The 17,729-nt window shown below is 38.2% G+C and overlaps 1 protein-coding gene across 9 annotated transcripts in view; it reads right to left on the reverse strand.

Moving 5' to 3' along the window:
- Positions 1-329: 329 nt before the first annotated feature.
- The window catches only part of LOC18422500 (callose synthase 7), a 93,056-nt gene continuing 75,656 nt past the window's right edge, over positions 330-17,729 (reverse strand). For 4 of the 9 annotated variants that reach the window (XM_020667612.2, XM_020667607.2, XM_088862493.1 and 1 more), the window contains 8 exons: positions 17,572-17,655; positions 16,751-16,831; positions 3,036-3,148; positions 2,506-2,735; positions 1,415-2,212; positions 1,111-1,161; positions 824-1,009; positions 330-728 (listed from right to left, as the gene is read on the reverse strand). In XM_020667612.2, coding sequence (XP_020523271.1) covers positions 492-728; positions 824-1,009; positions 1,111-1,161; positions 1,415-2,212; positions 2,506-2,735; positions 3,036-3,148; positions 16,751-16,831; positions 17,572-17,655 — 1,780 coding nt within the window. In that variant the 3' untranslated portion in view covers positions 330-491. The remainder of the gene's footprint in view (positions 729-823; positions 1,010-1,110; positions 1,162-1,414; positions 2,213-2,505; positions 2,736-3,035; positions 3,149-16,750; positions 16,832-17,571; positions 17,656-17,729) is intronic. The other 5 variants (XM_088862492.1, XM_088862491.1, XM_088862495.1 and 2 more) reach the window with 3 other exon arrangements.

Here is a 17,729-nt window from a genome sequence, read left to right on the forward strand (position 1 = left end):
TTTATTTATTTAAAATATTGGCAAAATGGATATCTCCCACTTGGTGAACTCTAGTCCCTAATAAACACTTCCTGCACAAGAACTTTAATCAACATCTTGCTCAATTTATCTTTCATGGTTTCTTAAGACTTTGATCCATGCTCATCTCACATGGCTAAAAGCATGGTCTTCCAATAAGTGCAGAAATGTAAACCTGTTTATACTGCCGTTGCATTCTTAGTACCTAAGAGTGCCAATTGGGAACAGTTCACTTGAAACATGGTTCTGGTCAACTGCTCAAAATCAGTATCCCGATACAATGCTAAGACAACATTAAGATCCCAAGAATAGAGAAAGAAACAACAGGATTCAAATAAAATACAAGTACATCCACATCCAATGTTAGAGCAAGACTAGTCCGGAGGGTCAAATGTTATTTGGGATCTACCCCCTTGGCAGACCTATACAATTCATTTTTCTATTAATTGACCGATACAATAAAAAAAACTAGTTTATTTAGAAGTTCTCATGTCCTTCCCAGCAAGAATCATTGATATCTGCAGGCCTCTACTGAAGGCTTGGTTGAAAAGCAAGCGTGTTTGAAACTCTGAAACAAATGGGAACCAAGCAAGCACAGCTATGGGCACAAAGACTATAATACCCATCACGTACTCATAAGTCCTTGCCAGCTCCTTTATAGAGTCCCAAAGTCCTAAAACCCCCATCAAACTCCTAGAGGCTTGTCCAATCTAAGGGCAAAGAGACATACAAGAAGCTATATGCTTAGAATATACCGTTTAAGTTTGCTAAATGGTATTGAAGGAGGTCAAGGAAATGTACTCACAAGTATGAAGGCCCACCCAGTAGGCATAAAAGCCAGAATGCCAGCAAATAAATCTGATACAGTGAGGCCACAGACTACAAATAATATGGTGAGAACACATACGAAGCCAATGAAGAGTAGTCCTTTGAGAATTCGGAACATGAGCTGGAAGTCAGTACCAAACTTTGTTCTTCCCACTGATACCATCTGAAGGCAGTAGAAGAATAGCATAGCGGATTATATAGTGAAAGAGGAAAACCAAAGCCAAGGGTAGACAAATGTTACTTTGCATATCGAGCAGAGAATACCTTTAGCACCAACATCACGGTCGCCATCACCAACCATGACAATCCATAGACCTAGGGAGCACATGGGCAAAAGTGTAAGATTACGGATGAAGGAAAAACCATGAAAACAAAAAGCATGAGAAGCGATGTTTGAGCCCATAAAGTGCCAGTTGCAACTTTGAAATTCTGGGTTTGAACCCAGACTACCCATCAATGGGGGAAGGAGGAGGGGGGGTGTTGCACGCTCGCACCACGCGCACGTGAGAGAGAGAGAGAGAGAGAGAGAGAGAGAGGGAGAGAGAGAGAGACAGAGAGAGAGCAATACGAGTACGCTTTTGCTGTGGTGAGCTATGTTGAGATGGTAAACAATCCCATACTGATAAATCAAGAAGCGGAGAGCCAAAAGTATCTCAAGCACTCGGCCACGAATATCAGTGTATCTGAGATGAGCCTGCTCCTCATTCCACCATGACTCCCAGCTTCTTTCTGGTTGGATACCGATCCCTCCACGATTCCCCATCCATCGCTTCCAATCTGTCCAATCATCCACAGTCTTCTGCCAATCAAACCCAGAAGGGTTGAAGAGAAATGGGGCAAAGAGCCATGAGGCAACCAAGAACCACATCGAGAGAGTGATGAAAAGATAAACATTTGAGCTACGGTATGTATGCCCATAGACTTGGTACACAACCAGCAGTATCATGAGCTCGAGTCCTTTAACAAAGTGACTGCGAGAGTACATCCGGTAGTTGTCGCCAAATTTTGCATGGAAAACCACGAACCCACGACCTGTAGCTCTATATTTGGCACCACCATGCAATATTGTCCTCCCATAATAATGTGCCTTTGTTCCTAGCTGGAAGGTGAAGAAAACAGAAGCTAGTTGCAACTGCATGATAATAAAATCACCCAAGGCAGTTCGGAATCCTCTCTCAAGTCCGATCTCCATCACCATTGGAAGAACAAGTAACAAGCCGAGCTGGAAAACAGACTGAGATGCCAGAGCTGCTTCAAGAAGTTTAAGTTGTTGGATGTTAGCATCCTCCAAAATTGCCCTTTCTAGACCACTCAGTACCAGATACAGACGCCCATAGAGGAAAACATAGACAGTGAGCACAGTCACCTAGAAAGCAGAGACATTGCCAGTGAGGCTTTAGCTCTCAATGTAAAATGTGCTGAATATAATGCTCAAGTTTTGGAAAACAAGAGTTTGGAAAATCAAGAAGACAATTTTTTTTTTTTTTTTGGTATTCATCCTTCTTTTTATCCATGAGGAAGATGTCTAAATAGAGTGTGTGTGTTATCTTTACTGATAAATGCCATTCTCGCCCAAAAAATAGGGAAAAAGAAAATGAGTAATTTAACTTCTTTCTGCTGAAGTGTTGCTGTTCCAAAATTAACTATCCATATACGCACCATGCTGCTGAAGTAGAAGCCAACTGTTGTGACATAAAAAGATAACATCCTGTAGAAATCGAAGCGGCGGCCCAGACGATAAACATCACGGCTAAGTGTCTGTTCACCATTTCCATTAGACACCTTTGCCTCAAATTGTGATATTTGATTCATTCCAACATCACGACCCTTTCCCACTTGCATATACTCGTGGTGGGTTATAACACCCCCACGTAAAGTCGAATTGAATCCTGTGGAGCAAACCATAATCATATTTTAAAAACACTGTAAGTGACGCTGAGCAAGATTTCATTTAGAAAGAGAGCCTCTCAACAGCTATAGGCAGGACCTGACAATGTATAAAGCATGATCAAATCATAAAGATCTCACGAGGTCTTTTAGTCCTTTCATATAACATAGGTCAGGAGCGGCATATTGAGTAGCTGCTCCATTATAAAAGGTACGTGCTAACAATGGCTCTGTTGACATTTTTAACCATTAAGAAATGCAGCCCAACCCACACAACTTAAAATTGCAAAGAATAACTATACCTGAAAATATATCTTCACTCAGATTAATGATTCTTGAAGCTTTGCTGACACCACCTCTGGTTAGATGAAAGATCCTATCGAACACATCAGGATGGCCATAGTGGAATCTAACTCTGAAACAACCAAAATAAACTCACATATTCAACACATTGAGTTCGTTTATACATATCACAAAGACGACTTTAAGTCAAGAATACAACTAGTAGATATAGTAGGCATTTTGACAAAAATGATAAGAATTCTACATAATACATAAAATTCCTGAATTTAGGAGAAACATGGTCATATAGAATCTTTCATGATTTCCTCGATGTATTGGTGACGGTGGCACTATCCAGCCAATTAAGGCCGAGATTGGTTTCAAAAGGTTTCACTCAAACTAAGTGTATAGATTATAAAGAGAATTTTGTCCCAATAGCAAAGTAGAATATGGTTAGAATCATTCTATTTGGCTGCAGATAAATTTTCTTGGTCTTGGCCTCAGCTGGATGTAAAAAAATTCTTTTTTGCATGGAGATCTTCATGAGGTTGCCCAACGTTTTTAGCTTCAGCAAGAGACAGGAACATTGAAAAAATTGAAAAAGGCGATATATGGACTTAAACAATCACCAAACGCCTGGTTTGAGAAATTCAGTGAAGCCTTGCTAAAAATTGGGTTTAAAAGGAGTCAAGCTGATAATACACTATATGTGAGGGAAATGGGTGTTGGGCATACAACAGCCATAACGTATCTTGACGATATAATAACAGGGGATAGCTTAGCAGATATTGAAGATCTTAAATATTATATCAGAAAAGTGTTCGATATAAAAGATTTGGTCCAGTAAAATAATTTTTGGTTATTGAAGTGGCAAGATCAAAGAAGGGGAATCAATATCCCTTAGAGGAAGTATGTGTTGGATCTGCTAAAACAAGCTGAAATGTTGGAGGCCAAACCAAAGTATACACCTATGGAAACCAATCATAGACTTCATGAACAAATAGGAGGTTACTTAAGGATCCAATTTAATATCAAAGGCTTGTTGACAAGCTTAGATAGCTTACAATTACAAGACCAAATATTTTTTATATGGCTAAGAAGGGTGATGACCTTAAACTTTTCCTTAAGTCATCCCATGCCCTAGTAAAGGGGTGGGTTGTGTTAGTTAGATAGCCAGCGTAAAATTTTGTCAAAAATCATCATGAATCCTGAAACTAGTACGACCTTAATAGAGCAGAATAGTGAACCAGGATTCGTGTAGCCACCCCAATTAATTGGAAAAAGGCTATGATGATGATGATGATGACATTTCTTATATTATTAGTATAGCTTGTCGGTTCATGCATGCCCCTCAAAAAACCTCCATTAAGATGTTGTCTACAGTATCCTAAAATATCTCAAGTCATCTCCTGGTAGAGGGTTGTTGTCTGCTAATCATGGTCATATGGGTGTTGCACTACATGTTATTGTACCTTTGTTGGTGGGAATCTGGTTTCATGGAAGAGTAAAAAACAAAATGTGGTAGCAAGATCAAGTGCCGATGTATAATGCCTAACTATGGTACATTTGGTTATGTGGGTGATAACTATATTGGCTAACCTTGGAGTTAAAAGTTCAGTTACCTATGACTCCTTATTGTGACAATGAAGGAACTGTTCATATTGCTAAGAATCCCGTATTTTATGAGAGAACAAAGCATACTGGGGTAGATTGTCATTACATAAGGGAAAACATTGCAACCAGAATTATTTGTACTCATCTGAAAAAAATCAAGGGATCAGTTAACAGATATCTTTACTACAGCAGTGGCTTGTGATAGACTGCAAAATATAGCAGTCAAATTGTGCATGATTGATATTTATGCTCCGGCTTGAGGGAGAGCTTTGCAAGTACAGCAGTTAGGGGTATAAATGGAATTATTGAGTCTACAGGGTTAAATGTGAGTTTTAAACTCACGTACGGATATTTTCTGTAACTTTGCTCATCAATACTAATAATATAAAATATATGACTGACCAGGAAAGGATCACATCATTTTCTCTCTCTCATTCTCATGTAACTCTCTCCTCTCTCGCTCACGCACTCTCTTCCCTCTCTTTATTGCGTCTCTCCATTCCTCTTCCTTCTTCAGTAGAGAGAGTAGACATACATCATATATATTTCAACTTAGGATGGAGGCCCAATCCGATTTTGGAAGGAACTCTAGGTTGGGATCAATGTTCTTCCAAAGCATTCCCCTCCCTATTTCTCTAGCTTCAAAAATTCAGGAGCATATCTCGGAATCCTTTGACCTAATTATAGGCCATGTGATATGCCACCTGGTACCTTGGCTCGATCTCAGACGAAGAAGCTTTAGCCTTCCAAGCATACACTATGAAATTTGGTGCCTGAACACACATCTAGTACATCATCAGTAAAATCCCTATACAGAACAATCATCAGCCCAACACCCCTTCCCAAGAAAACAATTTGGACATTACTGCCCCACCCAAAACACAAGCCTTTGGTGGCTTGCAAGTTGGATGAAGTACTCATGAACGAACATCCACATCATAGAGGCCTACCCATACCCAAACATTGTGTAATGTGCTATTAATTACTTATAGGTAACTAACTACATTCGGTCCTATTTCCTCCAACTCCTCAATATGGTTTGGGTATATTCAGAGGCAGTCCAAACACTTTTTACAAGCTGGATACCCAAACCGTTACCTCCCCCTGGCCTTCTTTGGAAATATTATCATTTTGAGCTCAGATTGTTTCGAGCTTAACCACAGAAAAATGCACAACATATACAATTGTTCAAACACCCTCAAGGGAAAAACCAAGGCCTCGTAATGTTTGATACATAACAAAGGAATTTTGGGATTTAACATTCGCCAAGTTCGATTCCCATAGGCATGGGATCATCCATAACCTCAGTCTACGCAATGAGGCCATCCATCACGATGGATTCCACCAACTGGATCTGTTGAAATGAATTTGCTTGATCGTCCAAATGCAATATGACCCCTGCTGGGGTGAGTGGTGCCTTTGGAGACAACCTCAGGCAATCTATACTGACTTTCCCTAAACTAGAACCCATGGTCACTCTAACAAGGCAGAAGGTCTTGCCTTTTTGGGAGGTATCGCAATATATGACCATAGACCGGGACCACTGACAACTCCTCCAAGTAATTGCAAGCACTAGCCAGGAAAGCAATCCACCATGGCATCTCAAATCCATCTTTGACAAGTATTTCAAAATATCTTCAGTTTGTCAACTCTCCCTCCAACACATGCCGTGAATCTAGAGGGCTGGTCATCTCTCTAGCGAATCTGGGAGTCAACACATCCCTCACTGCTCGATGATGTGGAGCCTCAAATAATCCAGATTTTTGTTTCTTTCCAGTGAACAATTTGGATTTCAGTATAGGCATAATTGAAATTCAAACACAAAATAAAAAAGAGAGAGATCAGCTTAGTCAATGAAGCCATGAGGCATCATGGCTTCAAGAAAAAAAATATGATTTGGAGGAAATATTACTTTGGAAAGAAATCAGTCAACTAATTAAGCAACATGTATTATGCCAGTGTAAACCATAGCACAAGGAGTTTTAAAGAAGGATTTTGCATCGACTAATCCATTTAATAGAATATTTACCTAAACTGCAAAATTTTATGACTCTTTCAACCTAAAAAAGAAAACCAAGGAGTCCATAAATCAAAAGGTTATCATGAAAACACCCAAGATGAGCATGTTTAGAGAGTGATTGTTGAAGAATTAGTCATCACTATAATGTATTTAAGTCTCTAAGGACCTATTTGTTCTTTTTTCCACAAAAGGACAATCTTGTAGAGCAAGTAAATGTTTCATAACTAATATAAATAAATATATGAGAGGTGTTGGAGGTCAGAGGAACCTAACATCACCTTTTGTCTTTCTTCCTCTCTCATCGTTCTCTTCCATCCTCATTTTTTCTCTCATTCATTTCTTCATCTTTTTTCTTTCCTTTTTCTCCATCGTTCATTATTTACTGTTGTATTTTAACTTGGTATCAGAGCAAGAAGCTTTGTGGGGTTTTTTGAAATCCTAAAGATGTGATTTGGCCGTGCTAAAGTCTCCTAAAGATGTATTGCCAAAAACTCTAGATCTGAGAAAAGGTATGGAATAGAAGAAAAATTAAAGTTTCATGCTCGTTTCCTCGATTTTTTTTATGGGGTTCAGAAACTCTCGATTTGGTTGTCATGGACCTATGATGTTAAAGTTTGTTGCCAAACCATTTGTATGAATCAAATCATTGTTTGTAAATTGTAAAACTCAGTTTTTTTCGAGATCTCTTGTATGGATGATCTCGGATCCTCATTCAAAGTATACTTGAGTGGCTGGTTGTGTTGAACAACATGTATTATTCAATGAAAAAAATTATTTAGAGTGGCTAAAATGTTCATAGGTGGAAGGTAAAAGATGGGGTATATCAATGGTAAGGTTATTTAACCCGAAGAAACATATTCAGTACATAAGAAGTGGGAAATTTTAAACCTCACTATCATATCTTGCTTGCTACACTCATGCAGCCATCGATTAGTAGGGATCTTTTGTTTCTTTGAATTGCAAAATAGATTTGGGACTTTGCATATCAAACTTACCCTTATAACAAGAATCTGGCTCGAGTGTATCAACTAAGGCACGATCATTGTTCAAAAAAACGGACCGCCTAGCGCCTAGGCGGTCCAAAAGGCCTGGGCGCATCACCCAGGCATAAGAGGGCAAACTGGGCGGTGGTCCTCGGGCGGCCGCCAGGGCGGTACAGAACCCGCCTAGGCGACCGCCCAACGCCCAGCCCTGGGCGGTCGCCCAAGGCCTGCACCCTGCCTAGAGGCGAAAAAGTAATTTTTTTGTTTTGTTTTTCTTTTTTTTCAAGATATAAAAGTTTATAACGATGGGTTTTAGGTTCATTTGAAACCTAAACCCACAAGAACCCCTTTTAGAGAGAAAGAAACCTTTAAAAAACAACATTCCATTAGATCGAAGTGTTTTTTAAAGTTTGGAGTTCGAGCAACCAAAGTAAATGCAAAGCTTTATTTTTTAGATTGCTTGTTTTATGTTGAGATGTCTTCTTCAAGAGTTAGTCGGAGTGGAGATCCGGGTTGAAAATATGGATACAACACGAATCCAAATGACAAAAATTGCATTAGATGCAATTTTTGTGAAAACGACACAAAAGGAGGCCTAAACCGGTTTAAGAAACATCTTGCCGATATTAAGGAGGATGTTGCCCTTCGTAAAAATGTTCTTGAAGCTATCAGAGAGGAGATTAAGCAATATATAAGTTCTGTAAAACAAAAACAAGCATAAAATCCTTGTCATAGATCTATTTCTGCTACTTCTAGAAGAAGTGATCCAGGTTAGAAGTATAAGTACAACCCAAAACCAAATAATAAAAATTGTATAAGGTGTAATTTTTGTGAAAAAGATATCAATGGTATCAGCCGATTCGAAAAACACCTAGCTGGTGTTAGAGGAAATGTTGCTTCTTGTACAAAGGTTCCTGACGTAATTCGGGATGAGATTAGACATCTTCTAAATTTAGAAGAACTAGGAAAGGATGAAAATAAGCATTGTTCTATTGAAGTATCTTCTCCAAGTTCTAGTCGGAGTGGTGATCCGGGTTGGAAGTATGGTTATAACCTGATCCAAGTGATAAAAATCGTATTAAATATAATTATTTTGGAAAGGATACTAATGGGGGCATTTACCGATCTAAAAAATACCTTGCCGGTATTAAGGGGGATGTTGCCCCGTGTAAAGTTGTTCCTGAGTCTACCAGGGAGGAAATTATACAATATTTAAGTTCAGAGAAGTACAAAGAAAGGGTAGAGCAGCCAAGACTCCTAGGGCCTCATCTGCACAGACTGCACATACTAATAAGAGGAAGGTCGAAGAACAGGAGGAGGAAGAGGCAGATTCAGAAGAAACAGAAGAGGACGAGCGTTATATTGAAGAGGGAGATGACTCTGATGATGATAACCCCAACTCTGATACATATGATGAGGCTTGTCCTATTGATATTCCCTCTGATGATGATGAATGATGATAACGACTGAAGATTCTTGCCTTTTGGTGCTGAGTGTTCACTATTGACTGTTGTGTTGAGTCATGAGTGTTGACTTTTGTTAGACTGTATATTTTCTAAATTTCTGTATATTTCTGTTGTATTGAGTGATGACTTTTATATCCTGCACACTTGTATGGTTTTACAGTCTATTGTTTAAACAATATGGATTATCAAAATTCTCTTCTCAACGTCTATCTTCTTTTTTTTTTTTTTTTAACTTGGATTTGGAATATTGTATATTGGTAATTTGGTATAATGGAATATGATATATTGGTAATGGCCTCGACTCTTATGCATATGATGAGGCTTGTCCTATTGATATTCCTTCTGATGATGATGAATGATGAAAACGACTGAAGACTCTTGCCTCTTGGTTCTGAGTGTTGATTGTTTTGTTAAGTCATGAGTGTTGACTTTTATTAGACTGTATGTTTTTTAAATTTCTGTATATTTCTATTGTGTTGAGCGCTGACTTTTATATCCTACACACTTGTATGGTTTTACAGTTTACTGTTTTAACAATATGAATTATCAAAATTCTCTTTTCGACGTCTATCTTTTTTTTTTTCAGCTTGGATTTGGAATATTGTATATTGGTAATTTGGTATAATGGCCGCCTAGACGCTTGGCAGCCTAGACCCCTCAGGCAGCCTAGGACCCGCCTAGCGCTTTTTGATACACTGGGCACGATATATGCAACCATAGACCGGGAGAGAACCCTCTCACTTAATATTTTTCTATACCTCGTAGTATGTGCGAGGAGCTACACCATATTAGATGTTTAAACCATCCTATAGGGAAGATGGTGAGAAATACCAAGACTTCGTGGAACAAAAATCATATTTTTGAGTTCTTGGAGGGTTTGAACCCAGAGTTTGAATTAACCAGGGATACCCTTACTTCACTTAACCAGGTGTATTCATTTGTTCAAAGTGAAGAAAGTACAAAAAATGTCACGCTGCTTGGCCAAAGAGTTGATCGATTTGCTCTTACTTCAACCACCTTTCCTCTTAAAAACAATCAAGAGGGTGGGAATAAAAAATTTGGAAAAAGAGGGCCTAATCAAGGTGATAAAAGTAACTTAAAATGTGACCATTGTGGTAGAATTGGTCATCTTAAAGAAACTTGTTGGGATCTGATTGGGCGTCCTGCTAAATTCAACTCTCAAGGTCAATTTAATGCTCTCAAAGCTTCAACCATTGGGAATTCAGCTGCTGCTAGTACACATCAACCATCACAATCCTCATTGTCTATTTGAAGGAGATGATAACAGTCCTTAAAGAAGACATTGAAAGCCTTTGCAGGCTGTTCGCATAATTAGAAGACCCATCCATTACCTCTACTTCATCCTTTACAAATTCAGGTACTCGTGCTTTTGCAAATCATGCCTCCCTTACTTCATCAAGACAATCCTAGACTATTGATTCAAGAGTATAAAACCACATGACTGGTATGTCTTCCTTATTTTCTTCTACTTCCCTTTGTTCTAGTAAAGACAGTCAAGTTTGTTGATGGGTCTTTTCATTTATCGTTGGGAAATGTTTCTTCTAAAACGTCATTGTCGTCAGTTCTTCATGTTCCCAACTTTGTTGCAAATTTAATCTCTATAGGTAATACTACCAAAATTCTGAATTGTAGTGTGACTCTCTTTCCTTCTCAATGTTTCTTTAAGGATCTAGATACGAGGTTGGCAATGACCATGAAGCTAATGGTCTTTACTTCTTGACTTGGCAACAACTACACACCTCAAGCCCCACAATCTAGTTCTAGTGTTAATAAAGATCGGATTTCGTAGTGGCATCTCCAACTTGGTCATTTGTCCTTTTAGTCTTTAAAAGTTTTGTTTCTCGAATTGTTTGCTTCTGCTAATGTATCTGCGTTTCAATGTGATGTTTGTGAACTAGCAAAGCATTGTAGAAACTCCTACGAATAATAAAAGCAAGGTTCCTTTTGTTATTGCTCATTCTGATGTTTGGGCCCTTCTCCTGTTACATTTTCTTTTGGTCATTGGTATTTTGTTTCATTTATGGATGATTACTCTCGATCTTTTATAAAATGATTGTCACTCAATTTAATACTAAAATTAAGGTACACCGATCTGAGTAAGGTGGAGAACATTGCAATACAAAGTAATGATCCTTCTTGGAAGAGCATGGGATGGAACATCAAAATTCTTGCACCTATACACCACATAAAAATGGTGTAGCTGAAAGAAAGAATAGACATCTTTTAGAAATTGGTTGTGCTCTTCTCTTGAGTATGAATGTACCCATGGAATTCCGATCAGATGCGGTGCTTACTTCATCTTTTCTTATTAATCATATGATATCTCATGTTTTAGGCTACAAGTCTCCATATAAACTTTTTTTTCATGATCGTCCTCTATTTAATGTTCCTCCAAAATTAATTGGTTATGTTTGCTTTGCTCATGTTCTGGTTTGTATTGTACAAAATTGGATCCTAAATCAATAAAATATATTTTCCTTAGCTATCGATCAGCACAAAGGGGTTACAAATGAAATGATCCAATGTCTAAAAAGAAATTTTGTCTCAATCAATGTAACCTTTTTAGTCCCCTCCTTGCTTTCCCACCTCTCTTTGGGGGGGAGAATAGTGTGGAAGAGGGGTTCTCTATCCCACTTCCTATCCTTGTTTTTGAATTTGGAACCCAGGATGACAGTGGGGTGCATTCTCATGGTGTTGAAAAGAAGGAACCGAAAATCTATACTTGGCGAAAACAGAAGGAAGTGGAGAGTATTATAGCTGACAGGCCTCCATGCCAATTGTATACCTCCAATCCAGGGTAATACTCCCGAACCCCAGTGTGATGATTCCGATTAGCCTATTGTTGTGAGCAAAGGAAGACAGACTTGCACAGCAAACCCAATTAGTGAATGTGTTTCATATGAGTCCTTGTCCCCTTCTTATCATGCTTCTGTGTCTTCTATATCCTTTATTTCTATTCCTTCTAGTGTTACTGAAGCCTTAGCTCATCCCAAGTGGAAAGAGGCTATGCGAGAGGAGATGAGGGCTCTAATGAAGAATGGTACTTGCGGACTTAGCAGATCCTTCTAAGGAGGATAAGATGGTTTTCTTGCAATTGGGCTTACACGGTAAAACACAAGGCTGATGGTACAATTGAAAAATACAAGGCACAATTAGTTGCTAAGGGGTTTAATAAAATTTATGGAATAGACTATCAAGAGACCTTCACTCCTATGGCCAAGATGAAGTCTATTCAGGTCCTTCTATCTCTGGCAGCTAATATGGAGTGGCCGTTGAACCAATTAGATGTCAAGAAGGCATTCATTCACAGGGTTTTGCAGGAAGAAGCATACATATTACCTCCACCTGGATTTAGGGCTCCTGGAAATGAGGAGAAAGTGTGTAGATCGAAAAAGGTCATTTATGAACTAAAGCAGTCGCCCATACATGGTTTGAAAGGTTTAGTGGTGTGGAACAAAGAGTTGGACACACTCAGAGCCATGTTGATCATACTCTATTTGTGAAACATACTAAGGTCAGTACCACTGCCCAGATTGTGAATGTAGATGATCTTATTGTAACAGGGCATTGTCTTAAAGAAATTCCAAAGCTCTAAGAGCTTTATGGCAAGGGAATTTGAGATTAAAGATATTTGCCCATTGAAGTATTTTCTTGGGATAGTAGTTGCCAAGTCTAATAAAGGAATCTTTATCTGTCAAAGGAAGTATGTGTTGGATCGACTTGAGGAAACATGGAAGCTTGGTGCAAAACTTGTTGACACTCCTACATAACAAAATCACGAGCTCGATAACAAAAAGGGTGAAGCACTTAAGATGTAGGTATTTTCCAAAGGTTGGTAGGTAGATTGATATATCTTTAACTTATATCTAGATAATGCACATCCTGTGAGCATGATCAGTCAGTTCATGCATGTTCTTAGAACTACTCATCTTGAAGCTGCTTAAAGAGTTCTTAGATATTGAAATCATCACCAGGTAGAGGATTGTTGTTTGCGGATCATGGGCATCTACGAGTTGAGGCGTACATAAACACGCATTGAGCTAGATGTGTTATGGATCAAAGACCTACATCATGTTGTTGAACTCTAGTTGGGGGTAACCTAGTCACTTTGAGGAGTAAAAATCGATCAGTTGTAGCTCGATCAAGTGCAGAAGCGGAGTATCGTTCCATGGCCCATGGTACATGTAAGTTGTTGTGGTTAAGAATCTTATTATGAGAACTTTGTTTCCCTGTGAAGGGAACAATGTCGGTATACCGTGATAACAAGGAAGCTATTAGTGCAGCTCACAGTCTTGTTCAGCAAGATCAAACCAAGCATATCAAGGTAGACCGATATTTTATTTGAGAAAACGTTGCTACCAAAGAAATTTGTCTTCCTTATGTGAAGACAGAAGATCAACTAGTAGATACTCTAACAAAAGTTGTTGGTAAGCATTAACTATAAGTTATCTTAAGCAGGTTGAGCATGATTGATACCTATGCACCATCTTGAGGGGGAGTATTGTAAGAGTGATTATCGAAGGCTTAGGCATCATTATATTATATTTAAGTCTCCAAGGACTGCTCACCAAAAAAAAAGTCTTTAAGGACTTAGTCCTTTTTTCCATAAAAGGACATTCTAGTGCAGCAAGTAAATCTTTTATAATTAATACAACTATATGAGAAGTGCTGGAGGTCAAAAGGGACCTAACATCACCTTCTCTCTTTCTTCCCTTTTCAATGTTCTCTTCCTTCCTCATTTTCTCTCTCATTGAGCACTTGATCTCTTCATTTTTTTCCTTCCCTGTTCTCTGTCTTTTATTATTTACAGATGTATTTTAACTGAGTGCTACATAGTAATTAAATGAATATATCAAGCACTTAATTAGAGCAGAATGGCATAATAGGATTCATGTAGCAGATCGTAAATAGTAGGGGATAAGGCTCGGTGATGATGATGACGACGATGATTACTCACTTAATTATCCAATTTGACAAAATATATGTATCTTGAATACACCCCCCCCCTCCCCACCCCTCCCCCCCGACCAAAAAAAATAAGGCTCTCTTTCTCTCTGTCCCTCATGCCTATGATGTGGGATGAACTTAATTGTACAAGCATTTGCATGTGGAAGTACTCTTAACTAGTCGTTCACATCTGACTAGTTCCCCTCAGACCATTCATCAAGTCTCAGGCGAACGCACTCTCACTTCTCTTTGTATGCACATTAAATAATCCAAGCCAAGAATTATGTTGCCCAACATATATGAGGAACAATTATAGGGTCGAATTTAGCACCAAAGTAACAACCCGAAGCTTCTAATCAGCCTTTGAATCTTGAGTTGACATAACTTTAGGGATGAGCGAGTTCCAAGTTATTAAAAACTTGTTTCCTATTGGAAGTGAGGAAAGTCGAAAAGTGGAGCAACCCAAAGTTTCTGTTGGTTTTTGTGGCCCTTAAAGCCTAGAGACAATGGGTTAGGTAGTTTATGGCCTTGGTTATATCTAAAACCCTTACCCCTAGGCATGTGGCGCTACCGAGAATGGTTTACAGTGAGTCATCCCTTGTTGAGGTCGAAGAGATGCCTATGGATGATATTTGTAGGCTGGGAGAAATGTGTGTTCTCTTGTGTGCGATTGTAGGCCAGTGAGAGAAAGGGCCAAAGCCTCAACAAGCTTCCGTACAACATGTACATATGACAGTCGCATTATTGGAGAGCAGCCCTATAGAGGGACACATGTACATGTGCATAGAGAGCTCCCTTTGCATTGTGGTGACAAATGCTAGACTTGCTCTTAAAGGAGGAACTAAAATCCACATTCCAGGATGATAGTTTCATTGTTTATTGTCCAACATATGAGAGCCTTGAGACTGTAGGTCATGGATCTTTGTTGGGTTGAATGAGAAAATAGTAGTGGTTCATGGTTCTTGAGTCAAGTGGAGTGTCTTTATTATCGCTAATTTTGACCTATTAGTACCAGTACAGTTCTAAAATATTTTATTTTGGTAGTAGAAATATTTTTATAATTTTTACAAATTTTAAAAATTTATTTTTGCTATAAAATCATTCAAAAGGCATTTTTGTAATTTTAAAAATTTGGAAAGGCACATGTGGGGCCTAGGGTCCAGCCCCACAAGTGTGCCACCCATGGGTGGGACATGGGCCATTGTGGGGAGCATTTAATCTCCCTCTTGGATGACGTACCCTCTTTTTTCCATCTATGTGATCTCTTTTTTGTTAAAAGTTATTTCAAGGGATCTTTTAAATATTAAAAGATTGTTTTAATTAGGAGTTTGGTTGACGAAAACTTTAATATTTTGACTTCCTACCTATTTTGGAAAGATATTGGAAATTTTTTTATTAGTTATTACTTTAATTTAAATAGAAGTTAGACTTGGGTCAAATTATAAGGAGATAAGGTTCTTAATAATCATTCTAAAATCATGAACACTGATTTGTGATATGGATGGCACAAATTTGTTCTCTCACCCTATAGATTTCGTAAGTTCCTATTGGTCAAGTTGTGTCATTGGATAAGCAATACCTAAGGAAGGACTTCTAATCCAAATAGGAGAAAGAATTCTTTTTATTCAAACACCATTGAACCTCCCTCTCTCAACACACATTTTTCTCTCTCCTCCATACACTAAATCTCTCTCACTCTCTCACTAAAATTCATTTTCACTCTCCTCCCTTCTAAAACGGGTCATGCCACCCAAAATTTGATAAGACAAGGTGCCACATTGAAACCCTAATTATCTGCTGTTTGGAGAAGAAAAAGGGGTATGCCTAGCCATAGGAGGATTCTATGCCTTCAAGCCCAGCCCTAATTTGGTCCTAAGGATTCCTACAACCCTAGTTAAGTTTTTTTGAGCTATCTAAAACCCTAGAGAAAAATGTATTGCCTGTGAAAGCTTCCCATCTCTGAAATTCCAACAAGATGAAAAGGGACAAAAGTGCGTCATCGGTCAGGAAACAGGGTGTGGGGTGTTTCAAGACCTGTGGCGATAACTCCAGATAGCTTCTAGTAAATCTTCCCAGTAGATTTAATTAATCTTCAATCATATTTCATATTTTTCTGTGAATTTTCAGGAACATATATTGTACTCAAAACTATAATGGAAGATCGTTTATTCCTTGGATGGTTTTTATTTACTTAGACAGTAAAAATAAATATCCTAGGTTGTATTTAGGGTTTTAAAATTAATTTACAGCAGGGTATAGTGGCCCATGTAAGTAGAATTCAAGTATATTGAATAAAAAAAATTTGATTTTAATACTTTGAGTTCTACATAGCCACTCGTTTCAGTTTCTTCACAGAATTTGTTTGCACACATTGTACGTTATTCAAGTGGTGGTTGATGTGCTATGCTTTGTGCCATATTTCGATATTCAAGTGAGGCAGTGTAACATGGATTCAGTTGATGAATGATTTATCCTTCCGGGCATCTCAAGTATGATTTGAAATTGTTTTACAAAGGCACGTGAGACTGAATTCGCTCCTGAATATACTGTAGATTTGTCCTGAGTTGATCCATGTTATCCTAAAGTTCCATTTATCAAAGATTGATCGTTTCTTAAAAGGTAATGGAGCTTGCTGGTCAAAAGAACATAAAAAATTTGGGCAGAAAGATTCATTTAGCACTCACTGCTTAATGGATCCATCCTTCATGACATTCCTTTCATTTGGTTCCATGCCCGACTTGTAATATTGGACCTGTACTTGCCCTCTTCCAACCACAGAAACACTCAGTTATCTATATTGACATATAAGACTAGAGTTCTCTGCAATTCTCCAGCATTCACTTTGATGTTGCTAATAGTTTAACATTATACAAATATCACAGTTTAGCAAATCACCATCAACCACCATAAACCAATGCAATGACCTTGCCTACCATGGTATCCATCATTAGTCAACAAAAGCTTGTAAAATATGAAGAAATTAGATGGAAAGGTTGAATAATGCAAAATCAAAGTTCTTGTCTCACATTAGAACTCATCATTCTCATAATCATGCAGAAGACATGAACAGAATGATAAGACAATACAGATTTGTCACTGAAGATATTTTCATCAAACAGATTCAAATATGCAGTATTGTCAGCTTTGACAAATCACTATGAAATACAATGACTGATACACTTTTCTAATATAAATGCATTAACTGAAGTCAGCATATTCAAAGTCAAATGGAAGTTTGGTTGTCAAAATTCAAGAATGAATGCACCAATAATGTCAAGAACAACAACAGAATTCCATTATGGCACCGTAATTTGTTACAATACATAGCACCGCTCTTTACTATCCAAGTCAGCAAAATCCCTAGAGTAATCTCGTCAAAATCCAAATCTCAACCCAAATATTGCTAAATGCTTGACAACAGTGATAGAAGTTTGAAAGTTGATAATATGATATACAAGAGTTTTGTAAATTAAAGGACATCAGTACTAAGAAAAATTTTACGCACTTGAGAGGGTTTGCCAATACACGTTGCCCAATGGTCACAAAACTAGTCTCTTGATTGGACATAAACCATGCAAGTGAGGAGACACTGCAAAGGACATTCAAACGAATGATCATCATTAGAACATAAAGTAAATTCGTAAATAATCGGGGAAAGAACAA

The sequence above is a fragment of the Amborella trichopoda genome, chromosome 3 (genome assembly GCF_054954075.1).
Source record: "Amborella trichopoda isolate Santa Cruz 75 chromosome 3, AtrichopodaSantaCruz75HAP2 v2.0, whole genome shotgun sequence".
Taxonomy (NCBI): domain Eukaryota; kingdom Viridiplantae; phylum Streptophyta; class Magnoliopsida; order Amborellales; family Amborellaceae; genus Amborella; species Amborella trichopoda.